Here is a 23,095-nt window from a genome sequence, read left to right as displayed (position 1 = left end):
CAGCCTCGAGCTCGTCGCCGGAGCTCCACCGGTCCTCGTCGTTGCCGGGAATGAGCCCTTGGAGCCATATCTGGCCTCTACCGCCCCGGATCTGCCCGTTTCCACGCCTCATCATCGTTTCGCTCACCAGGGAGCCTTACACCGCCGCGCACCAACGTACCTGGCGGCCGGGTACAACGCCGCCTTGTCCCCTGCTCCGGGCTGGGAGGCGCTCACCGGTGCCCGTTGACCCAGCCGGCCCGCGTCCGTCCAACGCCAACGCATGGTCCGCGCCAGGCCCAGTGCCCCTTCCAGCCTCCCTCCTTTGTCGATCGGGCCTTGGCCCAGGGTGAGCCACCCCGCCATCTGTATGCTCCTGTTGTAGCCTAGTCCAGCAAATTTGGCCCGTTATGGGTTTTTTCCTGTTCCAGCGATTTTAGCGAATTATCCGTAGAATTTCAGAATTGCGGAAAACCCCCTAGCCTTCATGCATATAATTACTCATGAACCGTGCATCGGAATTAAACAAACTTTATATGTAAAATGCTTAGAATTTTGTGTAGATCAATAATATCCAAATTTCATGCATGTTTGAAATGTTTATAATGATGTTTGCATATAATTTACCTTATTGCCATGTTAAAATGATTTAATTCATAACTAATCAACCGTAGCTCGGATTTAAATAATCTTTATATGTAAATGGGGTAGAAAAATGCATAGATTAACATGATGTATTTACCTTGCATGCTTAATAACTCTAAAATTGTGTTTAGGGCAGAATAGTACCAAACCCATAAATTGCGCATGAGGATTTTTCCAGACTTGTTGCTTGTTGTTCCGGCCTCATTTAAACTTGCCTAGATATGTAGTTTTATTATGCTTCACCTCTTTGCCATGTGTAATCACATTTAACCTTGTTGGGTACATAATCGGGAGAGAACTAAATAAACAAATGTGGTGTTTCGTCAATATGCAACTCGTTGCATATTGAGCTCCACTTAACTTGTAGTATTGTTTGTGCACTTTGCCATGCCATGCCTCTTTAAACAGTACATGCATCATACTTGGTTGCGCATCATGTCATATTCATGTGATGGTTGTTTACTATGTTGCTTGCTTCTTTCCGGGTTATTTCTCTCGTTAGCTTCGGTTCCGTTCTGGAGTTGTGAGGATTCGTCCGACTCCGTCCATTTGTCTTCTTCATGGACTCTTCTTCCTTGCAGGATCTCAGGCAAGATGACCAAACCCTCGAAATCACTTCTATCTTTGCTTGCTAGTTGTTCGTTCTATCGCTTTGTTGTGCTACCTACCACTTGTTATATCATGCCTCCCATATTGCCATGTCAAGCCTCTAACCCACATTCCTAGAAAACCATTGTTTGGCTATGTTACCGCTTTGCTCAGCCCATCTTATAGTGTTGCTAGTTGTAGGTGAAGTTGAAGATTGTTCCATGTGGGAACATGGATGTGTTGGGATATCACAATATCTCTTATTTAATTAATGCATCTATATACTTGGTAAAGGGTGGAAGGCTCGGCCTTATTCCTGGTGTTTTGTTCCACTCTTGTCACCCTAGTTTCCGTCATACCGGTGTTATGTTCCTTGATTTTGCGTTCCTTACGCGGTTGGGTGTTATGGGAACCCCTTGACAGTTCGCTTTGAATAAAACCCCTCCAGCAAGGCCCAACCTTGGTTTTACATTTGCCTAACAACCTATTACCCTTCCCTTGGGTCGGCCAACCCGAGGGTCATCTTTATTTTAACCCCCCCCCAGGCCAGTGCTTCTCTAAGTGTTGGTCCGAACTAGAGTCCTTTGCAGCGCCACCTTAGGAAACTTGAGGGCTGGTTTTAGTTGTACGGAGTGCTCATCCGGTGTTGCCCTGAGAATGAGATATGTGCAGCTCCTATCGGGATTGTCAGCACATCGGGCGGTCTTGCTGGCCTTGTTTTAGCATTTCGAAATGTCTTGTAACCGGGATTTCGAGACTGATCGGGTCTTCCCGGTAGAAGGAATATCCTTCGTTGACCGTGAGAGCTTGTGATGGGCTAAGTTGGGACACCCTGCAGGGTTTAAACTTTCGAGAGTTGTGCCCGCGGTTATGTGGCAGATGGGAATTTGTTAACGTCTGGTTGTAGAGAACTTGACACTTAACCTAGTTAAAATGCATCAACCGCGTGTGTAGCCGTGATGGTCTCTTTTCGGCAGAGTCCGGGAAGAGAACATGGTCTTGTGTTATGCTTGAACGTAACCCCTCCTCGCAGCCTCGCAGCCATGCTCTCCTCAGCCCACAAAAGCCCATCCCGCGCTGGCCCACCTGACCCCTTCAACCCTAGCCCGACCAAACCCCCCCCTCTCGCTTCCCTGCTCGATCCCTCCAGCGCTGCCAGGAGTTCGATCCCCTCTCCCTCCCGTGAGTGCATCTCTCCCTCGATCCCTTACCTCGTCTCCCTCGCGCCGCCAGAGACAGCGAGCGCTCCTTGCTCGAAACTCCCCGATCCCCATCTCTCCCTCCTCTCGCTCTCCTCGCAACGCACCAGAGAGAAGCCCCGCTCCCTCCTCACGTCGCCTCTGCTCAACCCCGAGCACCCGAGGCGTTTTTCCCGCTTGCCTCCTCTGAGCACCGCGTCTTGCCAGTCTCCTCTGCCCGCGAGGTTGCTACCGGTGAACCTGGTCGCCATGGCGCCTCCTCGTCGGCAAGCCGTCCAGGTCCCGATGCCCCTTCACCGTTGACGACCAGCCCCATCGCCCGCTGCTTCCTGCGTTGAGGAGCCCCACCGCGCCAAGTCCCTGTGCTCGCGCCTCCTGCCCCGCCAGCCATCTCCGCCGTTCTCGCCCTGGATCCGGCCAGAAACGCCCATTCCCGGTGCCGCTGGACCGCTGCTTCGTTCATCCTCTCGCAAGCCGTCATGGCATGCAGGAACCCTGGTTCCTCTTGCATCCGACGTGCCCTGCCTAGGCCTCCTGTTCACGTTGACCGGAAGACCGCAAGAGACCTCTCTGTCGCCTACATGCAACGTTGGTCAACGGAATGATGCACAGCATGTACCAGGTCAAGGAGGACCGCCAAGTTCGTCTTTCGATGTCTCCGAAATCGCCAAGTACCATGACCCGCTAGGCCAACGACACCCGAACGAGTGCTTCCGGCCGAGACATTTGTGTGGCTACGTTTTGGACACGCCAAGTCCCTCGGGTTGGATGCGTCAAGACCGCCCCGGTTGTTGCCAGGTACCACGACCCTGGAGTCCTCGGACCCGTCAAGTACCACTATGAGATATGCAACTACTTCCACGATGATACGAGAACAACTACCGCCGTTGAAGGCCGTCAAGTGAACAACTACCGTCGACGTGTACGACTACTTCGTGAACGTGTACCCGACGACCCCGGAGACCTATGTTGCGCCAAGTACCCCTCGTTAACCCGAACATCTACAGGAAAACGTGTACCACTTCCGTCGAGGACCGATAGTACCACTACTTCTACTACCATCGTGGAACGACTACTTCCACTACAAACGTCCCGAGAATGTCTACTTCCCCTACACCGCATCGAACTCGAACCCCTCCGATAACGCACGCTTCGAAGGTATAACCCCGATACGACCGCGCGTGAACGAATGCATGTGTGATGTATGAGATGCTCGTGCTTGCTCCGTGCTCGAATTGTCGGTGCACGTTGCCCCTCTTTTGCCTTGTCACCGTCGTCGACCCATGGGAACCCGGTAACCGGGATCACCCCACCATCTTTCGCACGCTCCCGTCATTTTTCCTTTTGCACCGGTATCTCCATGAGCTATCGGAACCAATATGTTGCCATGGCATCATTTCCGTTTCGTCGCCGTGGCACCCCTTTCTTTCTACCACGGTGACAAATGCTTCATAAAATGCTCTTATCAACATTTTCATAAATATCGCATAAAACTTGCACATGTCATTCGCATCATGATAATCTCTCCCTAATAATAAAGCGCAGATTGAGTCTCGGGGTTCACCGTCGCGGTGTTTTTGCAAAACACACCCTGTGATTTCGGGTAATTAACCTGCAGTCCACGATTAAGTGAATAACGTTTTGTTCAGCATGTTTGTCAGAAAAACATCTCATTTTTTACATAATCGGCCCGCAGTCCATCAACATCTCTTTCTTCCTGAGTCAGGTTCCGAGCGAGATGGGGTCGCGATGCAGACAATGCTGGGCGCGGCGGCGGCGATCTCCAGCCAGATCCGGTCGAGGAGTCGAGGCAGGGGCCGGATCCTGTTCAGGGGACGGCGTGGAGGCGATCTACAAATCGCGGGAGGAGGTCAGGCGACGGGGCTTCAACTCCAAGTTCATGGCGGCGGCGTTCCTCCCCGGTTCCGACCGAGATGGGGAGCTCCGGCGGAGTCTCTCCATGGATAAGGTGGCGCTGCACCTGTGAGAGACAGAGGGAAGGAGAGGGCACGAGAAGCAGCGGGGAAGTTCTGGTGGTGCCCGTCGCCTGCAACAGCTCTCTTGAGTACGTCCAGAGAGAGATGAGAGAGAGCCGGGAGGAAGAAGGAAAGGAAGGAGACTTCAGGAAGGGGCAGCGGGATCCTGCAGGGCTGGGTTGGAGCCCCGTGGTAGCTTGCTCTGGTGGTGCTACTACTGTTGTTGGACGGCAGCCGATGGGACAAGGCCTAGGTAAGAGGAAAAACATGTGTTGCATCGACACATTTGATGCAGAGCGGCCACTGTAAGTTCCTCTCCCTTCTCTAATTAGTATTGAGATTCCATTGATATTTGATGGAGAGCAGCCACCAAAAGTTCCTCTTTTGATGCACCGAAAACAGCTCTCTCTCTCTCTCTAATTTATTCTCAGCTATAGAATGACGTGTATCTATGCTACTTGCTAATGTGATGGATAATGCATGTGGATTGATTCATGAATTAGCAAAATATTTCATGTGAGATGTGCTAGAGAACGGTTTTGATCTAATTGAATAATACGAAGTATTTTAGTTCTGATGGTAATAGACGAGCAACTTCAGTTGTATTTGATTTCAGTTTTTGTTTTTCAGTATATGTTGGTCAAGATTCAACTTTGTTTATGTCCATGTTTTGCTGGTATAATGTATCATCAAGCTTTCTTTTTATATGATGATACTGTGTAAATCAGCATATGGATGTGCAAAATATTCTTAGGGGCATTAGCCTAGACAAGGATGTTGATGGTTTACATCCCTTAAACATTGGTAATGTTGCCCTCAGAAGCTGGAAACCTGTGATTGTTTCTTGTGCTACAATATGGATTTATCTCATGGAAAGCACGTGTGGTGAAAGAAAGTCATTAGCCAATCCTACAATGTTTTGGTTTATTTTTCGGATAGTCCTTTTTGACTGATTAATCATGTGTGACGTTTCATGCAGTGATCTGTCCTAACCAGGAAGACAATGCTGAGGTAGTACAGGTTACATCTATGTTCAGAGATGAGGCTAAGATAAAAGATGCTCATAGTTAGTTCATAGTTTGATTTCATGAGGAATCCATAGGGTGGCGGATGTTTGCTATGAGGTGGTGTATGTACGTGCTGCACCTCATGGCCGTGCCATGCTTCCTGCAAGCCAATTTACTGCTTCTTCCGAGGTCATATAGTGATGAAATGGCACTGAGAATCTAAAGGTTAGTAATTCTATTCTATTCTTCTCTATTAAGAACAATGTTATTTTTCATGATTTAGTGACTGCTAAGTGCTAATAAATTAATTCAATCATATTGGGCCATCTGTTATAGAGCTAAACGAACCATCTGAAGTGGGATGCATTGCATTTTCCCAACAGAATTTACAGTAGCACCAAGAAGGGTTGCGTCCATCATCCTCATCATGTCCGATCTAGGCCGCCAGAGCACCAAGTCGCTGGCCTATTCTAACAAGTCTAGGCCCTCGAGGCATCCCTTCTGGCCGTGGAAGGAGACCCCGATCTGTAGGAGCGACGAGTATGGTCCCGTAATTAATAACAAGACTCTCCTCTATCCATCTGCATAACTCCCATGAAGAAAAATCTCTAAACTCCAGTAACCACCTTTATGTCGATCTAAGCGGTGGAGAGTTTGGTATGGTGGCAAATCAAGCAACTGCAGATGGAGTCATTCCATGTTACTGCATTGAGTTAGCATACATGGCATGGATGATAGATCAAACCCAAGTGATTTGGATTCTCATGCTGGCACCTTCTCACAGTCGTGAACATCCGTGAGTGAATTTGGTTATATAGAACAAAATCTAAGAGTTGACCAAATGAAATTGGTATTTTCTTGAACTGAACGACACACATCTATCCCTAATAATAAAGCATGGATTGACTCCGTGGGTTCACTGTCACAATACGTTTTCTTCTTGTAAATTTACGCTTTCATCAATTTATAAAATATATAAACAAGGTGGTACTAATTCGGGGAACCACGTCGTGTGCATCAAACAATCCAAACAATACCCGCCACTGCGCTTCGGCCCAGTAAATCAGGCCCACATGCCCGTTTGCAGCCCAACAAATAATGGCGCAACCACCCGAGCTAGCTCTCCCTCTCCTCCCGATCTCAGCCGCCACGAGGCGACCGACCCCGGCGACGCTCGATCTGGTGCTGCACCGGCCGCCGGTCGACGCCGGCGAGGATTTGTGCCCTCTCCCGACCCACGTCTCTCTCTCGCAAAATAGGATTGGGCGCCGCCGCCGTTTTCCTGGTTGAAGGCGGCCAGAGCGCCGCACGGGAGGCCTTTGTCGAGCGAAGCCCTGGATCACGGCGTTCCCGCGGAGGGACAGGGCAGCGGATTCAAGGATGGGCGCGACAGGCGGAGCTCTGTCCTCCTTTGTCCTGTCCCATCGAGCACTGGATCGAAGAAGCATCAGCTCCCCCCACCTCCATCCCGTCTCCTCTCCTACATCGGCCACACCACGCCGCGCTCGTGGAGCGGAGTCGCAGAAGCACGACGCCGACTGTGGCGGAGTGAGGAGAGCTCGTCCGGTCGTCTTGTCCCTCCAAGGCAGGATCAGGCCCAACCTCCACGCCACCAGCTCCACCCCATATCTCTTGCCTTTCAGGTCAGTTTCAGGTCCGCTTAAAAGTTTCAGGTTAGCTCATCTAAAAGCAGTTTCAGGTTAGTCCGCATAATTTAGTTACAAGTGTTATTTGGTTGACTGTCGTTGTTACTTATCCTATCTGAATCTAAAGGTTCCATGTTTCTGACAAAACAATGGCTGATTTGCTAGATGTAGAGCGCAAGCTAAATGATACAGGCCCTGCTGTGAAAACCAACGGGTCTCTTCTTTTACAAGCTTTTGCTACAGTTGAATTACTCAATATGTGTGTGTGTTTTATATCATCTGGTGATCAAGTTTTAATGTATCTTGATGAAATGTAGACCTTTGTAACATATTTGCACCTTTGGAGTAACATATGATGTCCTTTATCAGTATGGCTGATCCTTCACCCTTATTTCCTCTACTTGTTGATATGTGTCTGCTGGAACAAGCTGGTTCAATGGTGCCTTCAGCAAAGTCGCCGAGGCTGGTCATGTTGCCGGCTCAAGAACAACAGAAAAGTCCCAGATAGTTGTGTCAAATATATCAACCAAAGTAAGTCAATAATAAATTTTACTTGGTAAACTAATGACCAGAAAGATAATCAGTGCCATTAAAGACATGTAGAAACACTAAAGAGCTGCATTCTACACTTATTGTGTAGTCCAAACTGCGATGAAGCAGAACTTTATTTGCATTATGGTCAATAGGCATGCCCAGTAAACATACCTTTGAAACATCCTCTTGCTGCTGCCAGTGCACACATGATTCTCAAGTTTGGGAGCTAACCGATCATAGTTCTAGCGTTAGGTGCTACTCTCTTCCCCTGAACATTAGCAAGCCAACATCATATTCTTGCCTGCAGATAGTAGAGCCAGTCCTGATCCCTGATTAGAATTCAATCATTTAGATAAACTCCCAATTAAGAGACAAACACCTAGCAAGGGATATAGAGTCGAGTGCTGGAACAATTGGTCCATTCAGTCATAGTTTTTTTTTTCTATTCACTCTAGGACATATATGTTTTGAGATATTTGCAGAATATATGATGCTGTGATAAAAATAGTGCCGTTGCTCGCTGCTTTTTTTTAGCTTTTGGCAACATAAGTGGCATTTCGGAAGGTAATTTCTTTTTTGCATAGCTCCACGAGTAAATGTGCTTTTGAAAAGTCTTTCTTTAGCGAATCTACATGCACATTTTCTCATTCTTTGCGGTATATTATTTCAAATAGTGTGGTTTATTTGCAAGCTTACTGTGTCACAACATTGTTTGCTGCTTCTCATTGTCCAATTCCTCTTTTTTTCCTCTTGCTGTAATAGGGACCTGCTGTCGTTGCTTGAGCTTGTTGAGTTTGTTCTGGGAGCTCCTCTTCCTGGGGAAAATCTGTTGGAAACCTTGAGCAAGCATCTAATGTTGGCTGTGTCATCAAGCTTTGGCTTGTAACTGTGTATTTCTCTCCTTCTCATCTTCTTCTTTGAGGAGGTTTATTTTCAGGGAGTGTTGACAGATTTGGTAGAGGATCTAAATTTTCTTTAGAATTTTAGAACCACTACCCTTTTTTGTGTCGGTGTTCAGTTGATTATAGATGATAGTGACATTTTGGACCATGGTCCTGGTTCGGTGTGGTTTCATGATTGTCATACAGTACACTAAATTTTCTGAGTATTGCACAAGCCTGAGTAAATATGGGTCGAGGTAATCTAACCTTATACTACATATTCAATTAATACACGTTCTTATTGAAAAAGATATACCAAATGCCATTTTGTAATGGATAGCACATTTTTAAATAATGGACATAACAATTAACGCTTTCCTTGTGGTGAAGAACAACTGTGTTTGCACATACAATTTTCACTTAATTTGAGGACATGTCCAATTTTTCTCCCGTTGCAACGCACGGGCATAAGTGCTAGTAACATTTAAATGTTTAAAATTGTTGTTGCACCAAATTGATAAATGCATATGGGGATTTACCGGAATTGTTGTTTGTTATTTCCAGCCTCATTTAAACTTGCCTAAATGTTTAGTTTACTTATGCTCCACCTCTTGCCATGTTTAACAATATTTAATATTGTTGGGTACATAAACGGGAGAGAACTAAATAAGCCATGTGGTGTTTTGTCAATATGCAACTCATTGCATATTGAGCTCTACTTAACTTGTAGTTTTGCTTGTGCACTTTGCCATGCCATGCCTCATTAAATCGGACATGCATCATACTTGATTGTGCATCATGCCATGTTATGCTTGCTTGTTTACTATGTTGTTTGCTTCTTTTCGGGTTGCTTTCCTCGTTAACTTCGGTTCCGTTCCGGAGTTGTGAGGATCCGTTCAACTACGTCCGTTTGTCTTCTTCATGGACTCGTTCTTCTTCCTTGTGGGATCTCAGGCAAGATGACCATATCCTCGAAATCACTTCTATCTTTGCTTGCTAGTTGCTCGCTCTATTGCTATGCCGCGATACCTATCACTTGATATATCATGCCTCCCATATTTCCATGTCAAACCTCTAACCCACCTTTTTCTAGCAAACCGTTGTTTGGCTATGTTATCGCTTTGCTCAGCCCCTCTTATAGCGTTGTTAGTTGCAGGTGAAGATGGAGTTCGTTCCATGTTGGAACATGGATTTTGTTTGGGATATTATAATATCTCTTATTTAATTAATGCATCTATATACTTGGTAAAGGGTGGAAGGCTCGGCCTTATGCCTGGTGTTTTGTTCCACTCTTGCCGCCCTAGTTTCCATCATGCCGGTGTTATGTTCCTTGATTTTGCGTTCCTTACGCGGTTGGGTTATAATGGGAACCCCTTGACAGTTTGCCTTGAATAAAACTTCTCCAGCAATGCCCAACCTTGGTTTTACCACTTGCCACCTAAGCCTTTTTCCCTTGGGTTCTGCAGACTCGATGGTCATCTTTATTTTAAACCCCTGGGCCAGTGCTCCTCTGAGTGTTGGTCCAAAACAGAGCCACATGCAGCACCACCTTGGGAAAACTTGAGGGTTGGTTTAGTTGTACATAGTGTTCATCCGGTGTGCCCTGAGAACGAGATATGTGCAGCTCCTATCGGGATTTGTCGGCACATCCGGGCGGCTTTGCTGGTCTTGTTTTACCATTGTCGAAATGTCTTGTAACCAGGATTCCGAGTTTGATCGGGTCTTCTTGGGAGAAGGAATATCCTTCATTGACCGTGAGAGCTTGTGATGGGCTAAGTTGGGACACCCCTGCAGGGTTTGAACTTTCGAAAGTCGTGCCCGCGGTTATGGGCAGATGGGAATTTGTTAATGTCTGGTTGTAGAGAACTTGTCACTTAACTTAATTAAAATGCATCAACCGCGTGTATAGCCGTGATGGTCTCTTCTCGGCGGAGTCCGGAAGTGAACACGGTGTTGTGTTATGCTTGAACGTAAGTAGTTTCAGGATCACTTCTAGTTCACGACCGTGCTTTGCTTCTCTTATCGCTCTCATTTGCGTAAGTTAGCCACCATATATGCTAGTGCTTGCTGGAGCTCCACCTCACTACCTTTTCCTACCTATAAGCATAAATAATCTTGATCACGCGGGTGTGAGATTGCTGAGTCCTCGTGACTCACAGATACTTTCAAACAGTTGCAGGTGTCGATGATGTCAGTGCAGGTGACGCAACCCAGTTCAAGTGGGAGCTCGATGAAGATGGTGTTCGTTGTGTTGTTTCGATTCTAGTTGATCAGTAGTGGAGCCCAGTCGGGGCGATCGGGGATCTTTTGCATTAGGGGTTGTCTTCTTTTATTTTGGTTCCGTAGTCGGACCTTGATTGTATTCTGGATAATGTAATGCTATATTTATGTATTGTGTGAAGTGGTGATTGTAAGCCAACTCTTTACCCCTTTCTTATTCAGTACAAGGGATGTGTAAAGATTACCCCTCTTGCGACATGCCCACAATGCAGTTATGCCTCTAAGTCATGCTCCGACACGTGGGAAATATAGCCGCATCGTGGGTGTTACAAGTTGGTAATCAGAGCCTTCCCTGACTTAGGAGCTGTAACACCCCGTATGTAACCTGCCATATTTGTATTCCAACTCTTGCCATTTTCGGCACTAAGTTATGATATTTCCTCGTTGTCGGATTTTTTGTCTTCGTGTTGTTGTCTTTGTCATGCATCTCATATCATGTCATCATGTGCATCGCATTTGCATACGTGTTCATCTCATGCATCCGAGCATTTTCCCTGTTGTCCGTTTTGCATTCCGACGATGCTATGTCCTCAGGTGCCCCTTTCTACCTCTTTTCCTGTGTGGGTATTAAACGTTTTCGGATTGGACCGAGGCTTGCCAAGCGGCCTTGGTTTATTACCTATAGATCGCCTGTCAAGTTTCGTGCCATTTGGACTTCTTTTGATATTCCAACGGTTAACCGAGGAGCCGGGAAGGCCTCGTGTGTGTTGCAGCCCAACACCCCTCCAAAGTGGCCCAAAACCCACCTAAACCCCCTCCATCATCTAGGTCGTTCGATCACGATCGCGTGGCCGCAAACCGTGCTCAATTTGGAGCCTCCTAGCTCCTCCTACCTATAAAAAAGGCTACACCCCCGAAAATTCCGGATCCCTTCCAACCCTAGACCTAGCTCTGCTCCTCTCCGCACGTCGGACGTGTCCGGTCCGATCCGGACATCGCCACCGCCACCAATCACGCGCCGCCACCTGTCGTCACCGCGCGGCCCGCCGGAGCCCATCGCGGGCCCTCCTCGGCCCGAAGCCGCGCGCCGCCCGTGCCATCGCCCCGTCGCCGTCCGCGCCCGCCGGCGCCGCTCAGCTCGCCGCGCCACAGCCCCGATCCGCCCCATGCCGCCTCGTCGCTGGTGGCCGCCCCGCGCCGCCCCGACCCGCCGCCACATCGCCTCGCCGCGCCGCCGCAGGAGCTCGTCGGCGCCGTCCCCGACCCCGGATCCGCCGCCTCCTCCCTCGCCGGCTTCTCCCTCCAAGTCCGGCGACCTCAAGCTCCCTCTCTGGCGAACCTCGGTTCGCGCGCCGCGAGGAACCCTAGATCTGGATCGGGTTGACTTTTTGCCTCCGTTTCAGTATTTTTGCATATTTTCATTGCATCATAACTCTGCAACCGTGGCTCCGTTTTGGGCGTGTAGCATATCAAATTGTTCGTCTTGACGAGTACTTCATTTCATTCCATTGCACCATGTTCATTTGAGTTCATCTTGATGCCCTAAATGCTGTTCCAAGAGTGCTAGTTTATATTAGTTTCAGATCCTTATCAGGAATTGGACATTTGTCATTTTTGCCATGTTTAGTGTGTGCCTCCTATGAACTTGAGCCCTACATGTGTTTTGAAGTATGCCATGCCATCTTTACAGGGGTGTATGCCATGTATTTTTGTGATCTTTGTGGTGGCTATCACAAGCATGCAAAGTAGCCCTCTTAATGTTGCTGATTTCAGGGACTTAGAAATATTCTAATCATTGCCCTGATAATATTTTATGCCATGTATTCATGTTGCTACAGAGTGATCCATGCCTCTTTTGAGCATGATCACTAAGGATGTTTTGTAGATATTGTGGTGCTCTATCCATCCATGTCTTTGTTGGCAATTATGGAGCACCCTAGCTTGACTCAATCGAGCTCTACTTTTGCTATAAAATGTTCCTGGCAGAATGTTCACATGTTAAGCATTTTCGCCGAGCTTGTTGTAGTTGATCCATGCATGCTATGAGGTTGTTCTTGCCATGTTTAGCTTCTATGCCATGTCTACTTGCTGGGTGTATGCTTAGTTTGTCATGCAATGCCTTGTGGTAAGTGCGTCGAGCTCGTAAACATGCCTACTTAATATCTGTTTTGCCATGTTCCAGTTTTCTACTAAGTCTGAATCTGTTAATGATAATTGCTATGTTCACATGGTTGCCATTGTATTTTCTGATCCCTTTTGGCTTATGGACAGTAAGGGACTTTTGTTGTATGCTTTGAGTATCTTCATGCCATGCCTTGCTTTGCCATGATATGTTCCTGTAGCACGTTGATATCTTGCTCTAAACATTGCTTCCTGATGTTAAATTCCTGACATGTTATTTTCACAAAGTCTGTAACCTGATATTTTTTGCACTTTTGCCATGCTTGTTTGAACCTGTTATTGAGGGAATTAGCCATAGCTCAGTGTTCATCTTTTGTCAAGCATCTTGAGTGGATCCCTGCCATGTATTTTGTTGTTATGTTAGAGTGCAGTAGCATGTTGTTCTTGATGCATTTAGATGGCCTCGTGCTGTTAAGCGCAGATCAGTGCCATATTTGTTTTGCTTGCCATTTGCAAACCGTGCATCTGATTCCGGTGATCTTTATATCGATTTCGACCGAAACCAACTCCTCTTTCCAGTGGCACTCTTGGATTTCTAAGTTGAGGCCAGGTTCAATCTTTCCTTTCCGAAGCATGCATATGCATTGCATATCACGTCCCGCATATCATGCCATGTTTTGCATCATGTTGCTTGTGCATTGCACGTGGTTGATTGTGGTTCCCTTTGTTTGTGTTCTTCCTTTGGGTAGAGCCGGGAGACGATTACGTGATCGAGGAGCCCATTGAGTACGCTTACGAGGATCAAGCTAACGTTAACTCGGAGAACTTTGCAGGCAAGATGACCATACCCTCGAAATCACTTCTATCTTTGCTTGCTAGATGCTCGCTCTATTGCTATGCCTATGCTACGATGCCTACCACTTGCTTATCATGCCTCCCATATTGCCATGTCCAACCTCTAACCCACCTTGTCCTAGCAAACCGTTGTTTGGCTATGTTACCGCTTTGCTCAGCCCCTCTTATAGCGTTGCTAGTTGCAGGTGAAGATTGGAGTTTGTTCCTTGTTGGAACATGTTTATTGTTGGGATATCATTATTATATCTTGTCTATTTTAATGCATCTATACACTTGGTAAAGGGTGGAAGGCTCGGCCTTATGCCTGATGTTTTGTTCCACTCTTGCCGCCCTAGTTTCCGTCATACCGGTGTTATGTTCCTTGATTTTGCGTTCCTTACACGGTTGGGTTATAATGGGAACCCCTTGACAGTTCGCCTTGAATAAAACTCTTGCAGCAATGCCCAACATTGGTTTTACCATTTGCCACCTAGCCTCTTTTTCCCTTGGGTTTCCGGAGCCCTAGGGTCATCTTTATTTAAACCCCCGGGCCAGTGCTCCTCTGAGTGTTGGTCCAAACTAGATCCCCTTGCAGCGCCACCTCGGGGAAACTCGAGGGCTGGTTTTAGTCGTACGGATTGCTTATCCGGTGTGCCCTGAGAACGAGATATGTGCAGCTCCTATCGGGATTTGTCGGCACATTCGGGTGGCTTTGCTGGACTTGTTTTACCATTATCGAGATGTCTTGTAACCGGGATTCCGAGTCTGATCGGATTGTCTTGGGAGAAGGAATATCCTTCGTTGATCGTGAGAGCTTGTGATGGGCTAAGTTGGGACAACCCTGCAGGGATTTGAACTTTCAAAAGCCGTGCCCGCGGTTATGGGCAGATGGGAATTTGTTAATGTCCGGTTGTAGAAAACCTGAATCTTAACTTAATTAAAATGAATCAACAGAGTGTGTGGTGGTGATGGTCTCTTTTCGGCGGAATCCGGGAAGAGAACACGGTCTCGAGTTATGCTTGAATGTAGGTTGTTCTAGGATCACTTGTTGATCATAGTTTCTCAACCGTGCCTTTGCCTTTCTCTTCTCGCTCTCATTTGCGTATATTGGCCACCATATATGCTAGTCGCTTGCTGCAGCTCCACCTCATACCTTTACCCTTCATATAAGCTTAAATAGTCTTGATCGCGAGGGTGTGAGATTGCTGAGTCTCCGTGACTCACAGATTACTTCAAAACCAGATGCAGGGACCGATGATACCGCTCTAGGGGATTTGACTGAGCTCAAGTGGGAGTTCGATGAGGACTCAGGACGATACTACGTTTCCTTTCCAGATGATATGTAGTGGTGCCCAGTTGGGACGATCTGGGACTTTGTTGCATTTGGGGTTGTTCTTTATTTTTGGTTCCGTAGTCAGACCTAATTGTATCTGGATGAATGTAATGATATTTATGCTATTTGTGTGACGTGGCGATTGTAAGACAACTATGTATCTCTTTTCCTTATTTCATTACATGGGTTGTGTGAAGATTACCCCACTTGCGACATTGCTTACAATGTCGGTTATGCCTCTAAGTCGTGCTTCGACACGTGGGAGATATAGCCACATCGTGGGCGTTACAAGTTGGTAATCAGAGCCTTCCCCGACTTAGGAGCCCCCTACTTGATCGAATCGATGGCGTTGTTGAGTCTAGAAAAATGTTTTGAGTCATTTAGGATTATATATATATATATATCGGAGAGTCGGATTCTTTTTACTCCTCAGTCCCTTCGTCGCTCTGGTGAGGCATCCTGACGTAGAGTTTTGAATCTTCTCTTCTCAAATTTCACTAAAAACAAATTTAGGATCACGCGAGTATCTTGGAATCGTTTCGATGGTTTTGTGACGAGAACATTGTTCTTGGTGCCTCCTGACATTGAGGGGTTGTGGCAGTGTCCCGGGGAGTTGAGATCCGAGGTGTTGTCGTCACAATTTTATCGTTGTAATTCTGGAATATCTGAGTTTCGCCGACATCGAAAATCTCTTTTATGTAGTTGTTGGTGAGATAACCTCAACGCCACCCAGTACTGGGGCGGGAGTTCGGGAGTATTGCCATAACTCGTATAACGGATGCTTTTTGAAGGTTGAGGTAAATGATTTCCAAAGGTTTCTTGGTTATGTGTTGAAGGATGGATACAGCTGGATGTAGGATTTGCTAGCTTTGGGTGAGATATTATGCTTCCCCTGTATCCCCAACACCTGATTGCATAACCGAAAAGGTTCGGGAGTTTCATAGGTGGGAATTCATGTAGCTCTAGTATTTCTTCCACGAATATTTGGTTTGTGATTGGGTAATCCTTACCAAGTATTTTCTCTTGTCCGTACCTTGTTGTTTTATTCTTCTACCTCTATCTAAGTGGCTTCTCAATTTATGGAAGTGTGACCATTTCAATTGGAATTCATTCATTCATTTTGTTCGGATGTTAAGACTATATGTTGCAATTTCGATCCATTTGATTCAGCTTGAATATATGTCTGTCAAGATGCTAACAGATGTCACCCTCTTCAGGATGGCTCCTCCAACGCGTCAGAATCCTGATCCGCCACCACCACCTCCACCTCCGGAGGCATGACAAGCTGTGATGGCCGCTACCAATGCAAACACGCAGATGCTCATGCAACTCTTGCAAGAGCGTAACCAAGGGAATCAAGGCCATGGCAACTTTCAGAATTAGTTTGCTACACTCAACTAGTTCCTCACAAACCATCCAAAGACCTTCAGTAACTGTGTCGATGCATCATACGCTGATGATTGGCTCGTGGATATCTGCAAGCATTTCAAGTGCAGCAACGTCAGGCCTGAGGACTTTGTCAAGTTTGCTTCGTTCCAACTTAAAGACCAAGCTGCAGAGTGGTATCAGCAATACAAAGATTCCAGAGGAGGTCGTGTGATTACCTGGGATGAATTCCGTCAAGACTTCAAAGCTCACCACATTCCTCAGAGTGTTGTTGAGAGCAAGCGTGAGGAGTTCCGCAATCTGAAGCAAGGCAACTTGTCTGTTTACCAGTATAACATCATGTTCCAGAAGCTTGCTCGTTTCGCTAAGCAAGACGTCCCTTATGAGAAGAGCATGATTTATCAGTTTAGAGGTGGCCTCAGAGAAGATCTCCAACTAGCTCTCGTGCTTTTTGAGCCGCAGAAGTACGATGAGTTTTACAACATGGCACTGAAACAAGAGACTGCTCAGCTCAAGTGCGATGCTTACAAGAAGCGAGTCAGGGATGCAACTCCTTCTTCCTCAACTCAAGTGGCTACTAAGCAGCAAAAGTATTTGTTGCCTCCTCCTCCTCCGTTCCGTCAGCCTTATCGACAGAAGAGCAAAGGTGGCAATGGATCTTCCCACCCACCCAACCCATGCTTTCAGAACAAGACTTCGTCTAATGCTCCAAGATCAAGTGCTCCGTATCACCGTCCTCTCTCGGAGGTCACGTGCAACAAGTGTCAGCAGAAGGGTCACTATGCCAACAAATGCTTCAATCAGAGGCGTCTTCCTCCTCCTCCTCCTGTGAGATCTGCCAGTACCACAGTGGTCACGCATAATCCCAACCATGCCAAGGTCAACATGATGAACGCAACTCAGGCAGAGGACTCGTCAGATGTGATTATGGGTAACCTTCATGTTAACGATATTCCTACAAAGGTTCTTTTTGACACTGGTGCATCGCATTGTTTCATCTCGAGACCTTTTGCATCTAAGCATGATTTGGTTACTCAAGTTTTGTCGAGACCTTTGGCTATTGTTTCTCCGGCCTGACAAATGACTTCTCGAGTTTTCGTTCCGGATGTTTCTATCACGTTGGGCGACTATAAGTTCCTGTCTTCTCCTAATGTTCTTGGTGACTCGGATATTGATCTTATTCTTGGAATGGACTGGCTGTCTAAGCACAAGGCTCACCTTGATTGTGCTGCCAGGCAGATTCAATTGACACATTCGTCTGAGGATGTAATCGTCTTTGCCACTCGTGATGATACCATTCGACTGTTTTCTCTTAATGAGAAGGGCGAGCTGGATGCCATCTCTCAGATTCCAGTCGTTTGCGAATATCAAGACGTCTTTCCAGAAGAGCTTCTAGGGATGCCTCCGCACCGGCCAGTTGAACTCGTCATCGATCTTGAGCCTGGCACGGAACCTGTTTGCAAACATCCTTACAAGATTGGACCCGAAGAGTTGAAGGAGCTGAAGAAGCAACTCGATATTCAAGAGTGTATGGGTCTCATCCGACATGGTTCTTCTCCATGGGGTTGTGGTGTTCTTTTTGTCAAGAAGAAGGATGGAACGGATCGACTTTGTGTCAACTACCGTCCATTGAACAAGAAGACCATAAAGAACAAGTACCCACTTCCCAACATCAATGAGCTTTTCGAACAACTCAAAGGTGCTCAAGTATTCTCCATGCTTGATCTCCGTATGGGTTATCATCAGATTCGCATTCGTGAAGAAGATATTCCCAAGATAGCATTCAGAACAAGCTATGGTTTATATCAATACACTGTCATGTCTTTCGGCCTTGTCAACGCTCCCCCAATGTTCTCTCGCATGATGAACTTCATCTTCAACGCCTACACAAATGACTTCGTCTTGGTCTACCTCGATGACATTTTGGTCTTTTCCAAGAACAAGGAGGATCATGCCAAGCACTTGAGATTGGTTCTGGACAAACTCAGAGAACATCAGTTCTATGCGAAGTTTTCAAAGTGGGAGTTTTGGCTCGATGAGGTTCTCTACCTTGGGCATATCATCTCCGCCAAGGGCATAGCTGTGAATCCTGAGAAAGTGTCTGCAATTGTGAATTGGGAATCGCCTCAGAACGTGACGCAACTCTGCAGCTTCCTTGGGCTCGCAAGCTATTGTCGAAGGTTCGTTGAGAACTTCTCTAAGATCGCGAAGCCTCTTTCAAACCTTCTCTAGAAGCATGTGAAGTACGTCTGGACGCCTGAATGTGACGTCGCTTTCAACACCCTGAAAGAGAAGTTAGTCACTGCTCCAGTTCTGACTCCTCCTGATGAATCCAAACTGTTTGAGGTCTTCTGTGATGCTTCCCTTCAAGGTCTTGGTGCAATGTTGATGCAAGAGAATAAAGTTGTGGCCTATACCTCTCGCTAGTTGAAGCCCAACGAAAAGAACTATCCCATTCATGACCTCGAGTTGGCGGCAGTTGTCCATGCTCTTTTAACTAGGAGACATCTCTTATTGGGAAGAAAGGTGGACATCTTCACTGATCAAACGAGTCTCAAGTACATCTTCACTCAGCCAAACCTCAACCTCAGGCAGACTCGTTGGGTCGAAATGATTCAAGAGTATAATCCGATTATTGAATATACTCCAGGGAAGGCCAATGTAATTGCTGACGCATTGAGCAGGAAGGCTTACTGCAACAGTTCGATTATCAAGCCCTACTAACCAGAGCTTTGTGAAGCTTTCCGCAAACTTAATCTCCAAGTTGTTCCTCAAGGATTCCTTGCCAACCTCCAAGTCTCTCCTACTTTGGAAGACCAGATTCGCGAGGCTCAACTTCTTGATGCTATGGTGAAGAAGGTGAAGATTGGGATTGCCAAGAGTCAACCCAAGTACAAGTGCTATCGCCTTGATGACAAGGATACTCTATTCTTCGAGGATCGCATTGTTGTTCCTAAAGGTGACCTTCGTAAAGTCATTATGAACGAGGCTCACAATTCACTCCTCTCTATTCACCCTGGAAGTACAAAGATGTACCAGGACCTCAAGCAGTCGTATTGGTGGACTCGAATGAAGCGCGTGATTGCTCAGTTCGTGAACGAATGTGATGTCTGCAGAAGAGTGAAAGCAGAACACCAACGACCAGCTGGTCTCCTCCAACCTCTTGCCATTCCAGAATGGAAGTTTGACCATATTGAGATGAACTTCGTGACTAGATTTCCAAAGTCCAAGCATGGCAATGATGCTATCTTTGTTGTCATCGACAAGCTCACCAAAGTGGCTCATTTTCTTCCTATCAAAGAATCTATCACAGCAGCTCAGTTGGCATAGCTATATACCTCCAGGATTGTCTCTCTGGACGACATTCCGTAGTTGATATCTTCAGATCGTGGCAGCATCTTCACCTCTAAGTTCTGGGATTCTTTTCAGAAGGCTATGGGCACCAACATTCGCTTCATCACAGCTTTTCATCCCCAAACCAGTGGCCAAGTCGAGCGAGTAAATTAGATTCTTAAAGATATGCTCAGGGCTTGTGTCATCTCTTTCGGCATGAAGTGGGAAGATTGTCTTCCATATGCCGAGTTCTCCTACAACAACAGTTTCCAAGCGAGTTCGGGCAAACCCCCATTCGAGATTCTCTATGGCAGGAAGTGTCGTACTCCTCTTAGCTGGTCAGAGATGGGTGAACGTCAACTTCTTGGAAATGACTTGATCATAGAGGCTGAAGAAATGTGCAAAGTCATTCATGAAAATCTCAAAGCCGCGCAATCGCGCCAGAAGAGTTACTATGATAGCAAGCATAGTGACTTGGCTTTCGAGATCGGAGACCATGTCTACCTCCGCGTCTCTCCAATGAAAGGTACTCGTCGCTTCGGTATAAAAGGGAAGCTTGCCCAGAGATACGTGGGTCCTTTCAAGATCATCGGCAAAAGAAGCGATCTCACCTATCAACTCGAGCTTCCCTCCAACTTTGCAAACGTGCACGATGTGTTTCACGCGTCTCAACTCTGCAAGTGTTTCAAGACTCCTGACCGCACCGTCAACTTCGAAGAGATTGATCTCCAAGAAGACCTGTCTTATCATGAGCACCCCGTTGCTATTCTTGAAGAAACTGAGCGCAAGACTCGCAACAAGTCTATCAAATTCCTGAAAGTCAAGTGGTCACATCATTCCGACCGTGAAGCCACCTGGGAACGCGAGGACCACCCCAGTTCTGAGTACCTGGAGTTTTTCCAATCCTAGATCTCGGGACGAGATCCTTTCGTAGTGGTGGAGTGTTGTAACACCCCGTATGTAACCTGCCATATTTGTATTCCAACTCTTGCCATTTTCGGCACTAAGTTATGGTATTTCCTCGTTGTCAGGTTTTTTGTCTTCATGTTGTTTTTTCTTTGTCATGCATCTCATATCATGTCATCATGTGCATCGCATTTGCATACATGTTCGTCTCATGCATCCGAGCATTTTCCCTGTTGTCCGTTTTGCATTCCGGCGCTCCTATTTCCTCCGGTGTCCCTTTCTACCTCTTTTCGTGTGCGGGTATTAAACGTTTTCGGATTGGACCGAGGCTTGCCAAGCGGCCTTGGTTTACTACTGGTAGACCACCTGTCAAGTTGCGTGCCATTTGGACTTCGTTTGATACTCCAACGGTTAACCGAGGAGCCGAGAAGGCCTCGTGTGTGTTGCAGCCCAACACCCCTCCAAAGTGGCCCAAAACCCACCAAAACCCCCTCCATCATCTAGGTCGTTCGATCACGATCGCGTGGCCGCAAACCGTGCTCAATTTGGAGCCTCCTAGCTCCTCCTACCTATAAAAAAGGCCACACCCCCGAAAATTCTGGATCCCTTCCAACCCTAGACCTAGCCCCGCTCCTCTCCGCGCGCCGGACGTGTACGCTCCGCGTCGGACATCGCCGCCGCCGCCAATCACGCGCCGCCACCTGTCGCCACCGCCTCCTCCCACCGCGCGGCCCGCCGGAGCCCATCGCAGGCCCTCCCCGGCCCGAAGCCGCGCGCCGCCCGCGCCATCGCCCCGTCGCCGTTCGCGCCCGCCGGCGCCACCCAGCTCGTCGCGCCGCCGCCCCGATCCGCCCCGCGCCGCCTCGTCACCGGTGGCCGCCACCCCGCGCTGCCCCAACCCGCCGCCACATCGCCTCGACCCGCCGCCACATCGCCTCGACGCGCCGCCGCATGAGCTCGTCGGCGCTGTCCCCGACCCCGGATCCGCCGCCTCCTCCCTCGCCGGCTTCTACCTCCAAGTTCGGCGACCTCAAGCTCCCTCTCCGGCAAACCTTGGTCCGTGCGCCGCGAGGAACCCTAGATCTGGATCGGGTTGACTTTTTGCCTCCATTTTAGTATTTTTGCATATCTTCATCGCATCATAACTCTCCAACCGTGGCTCCGTTTTGGGCGTGTAGCATATCAAATTGTTTGTCTCGACGAGTACTTCGTTTAATTCCATTGCACCCTGTTCATTTGAGTTCATCTTGATGCCCTAAATGCTGTTGCAAGAGTGCTAGTTTATATTAGTTTTAGATCCTTATCAGGAATTGGACATTTGTCATTTTTGCCATGTTTAGTGTGTGCCTCCTATGAACTTGAGCCCTACATGTGTTTTGAAGTATGCCATGCCATCTTTACAGGGGTGTATGCCATGTATTTTTGTGATCTTTGTGGTGACTAGCACAAGCATGCAAAGTAGCCCTCTTAATGTTGCTGATTTTAGGGACTTAGAAATATTCTAAGTCATTGCCCTGATAATATTTTATGCCATGTATTCATGTTGCTACAGAGTGATCCATGCCTCTTTTGAGCATGATCAGTAAGGATGTTTTGTAGATATTGTGGTGCTCTATCCATCCATGTCTTTGTTGGCAATTATGGAGCACCCTAGCTTGACTCAATCGAGCTCTACTTTTGCTATAAAATGTTCCTGGCAGAATGTTCACATGTTAAGCATTTTCGCCGAGCTTGTTGTAGTTGATCCATGCATGCTATGAGGTTGTTCTTGCCATGTTTAGCTTCTATGCCATGTCTACTTGCTGGGTGTATGCTTAGTTTGTCATGCAATGCCTTGTGGTGAGTGCATCGAGCTCGTAAACATGCCTACTTAATATCTGTTTTGCCATGTTCCAGTTTTCTACTAAGTGTGGATCTGTTAACGATAATTGCTATGTTCACATGGTTGCCATTGTATTTTCTGATCCCTTTTGGCTTATGGACAGTAAGGGACTTTTGTTGTATGCTTTGAGTAGCTTCATGCCATGCCTTGCTTTGCCATGATATGTTCCTGTAGCACGTTGATATCTTGCTCTAAACATTGCTTCCTGATGTTAAATTCCTGACATGTTATTTTCACAAAGTCTGTAACCTGATATTTTTTGCACTTTTGCCATGCTTGTTTGAACCTGTTATTGAGTGAATTAGCCGTAGCTCAGTGTTCATCTTTTGTCAAGCATCTTGAGTGGATCCCTGACATGTGTTTTGTTTTTATGTTAGAGTGCAGTAGCTTGTTGTTCTTGATGCATTTAGATGGCCTCGTGCTGTTAAGCGCAGATCGGTGCCATATTTGTTTTGCTTGCCATTTGCAAACCGTTCATCCGGTTCCGGTGATCTTTATATCGATTTCGACCGAAACCAACTCCTCTTTCCAGTGGCACTCTTGGATTTCCAAGTTGAGGCCAGGTTCAATCTTTCCTTTCCGAAGCACGCATATGCATTGCATATCACGTCCCGCATATCATGCC

At 47.1% G+C, this 23,095-nt stretch overlaps 1 protein-coding gene across 4 annotated transcripts in view; it reads left to right on the top strand.

Annotated features, from left to right (window-relative positions):
* Positions 1-4,084: 4,084 nt before the first annotated feature.
* Positions 4,085-23,095, top strand: part of LOC125513185 (uncharacterized) — a 38,547-nt gene continuing 19,536 nt past the window's right edge. The window contains exons 1-3 of one of the 4 annotated variants that reach the window (XR_007285735.2): positions 4,085-5,619; positions 7,469-7,571; positions 8,337-9,409. Coding sequence is in view for 1 of the 4 variants with exons in the window: in XM_087527773.1 (XP_087383899.1) it covers positions 6,775-7,037; positions 8,337-8,460 (387 nt within the window). In the remaining 3 variants the exon portion in view is untranslated. Of the gene's footprint in view, positions 7,038-7,468; positions 7,572-8,336; positions 10,915-23,095 lie in introns of those variants that run through there. The other 3 variants (XR_015608067.1, XR_015608068.1, XM_087527773.1) reach the window with 3 other exon arrangements.

This window comes from Triticum urartu, chromosome 6A (genome assembly GCF_056163025.1).
Source record: "Triticum urartu cultivar PI428250 chromosome 6A, HENAU_Tu73, whole genome shotgun sequence".
Lineage (NCBI taxonomy): Eukaryota > Viridiplantae > Streptophyta > Magnoliopsida > Poales > Poaceae > Triticum > Triticum urartu.
This window is presented reverse-complemented; position numbering and strand designations above follow the sequence as displayed.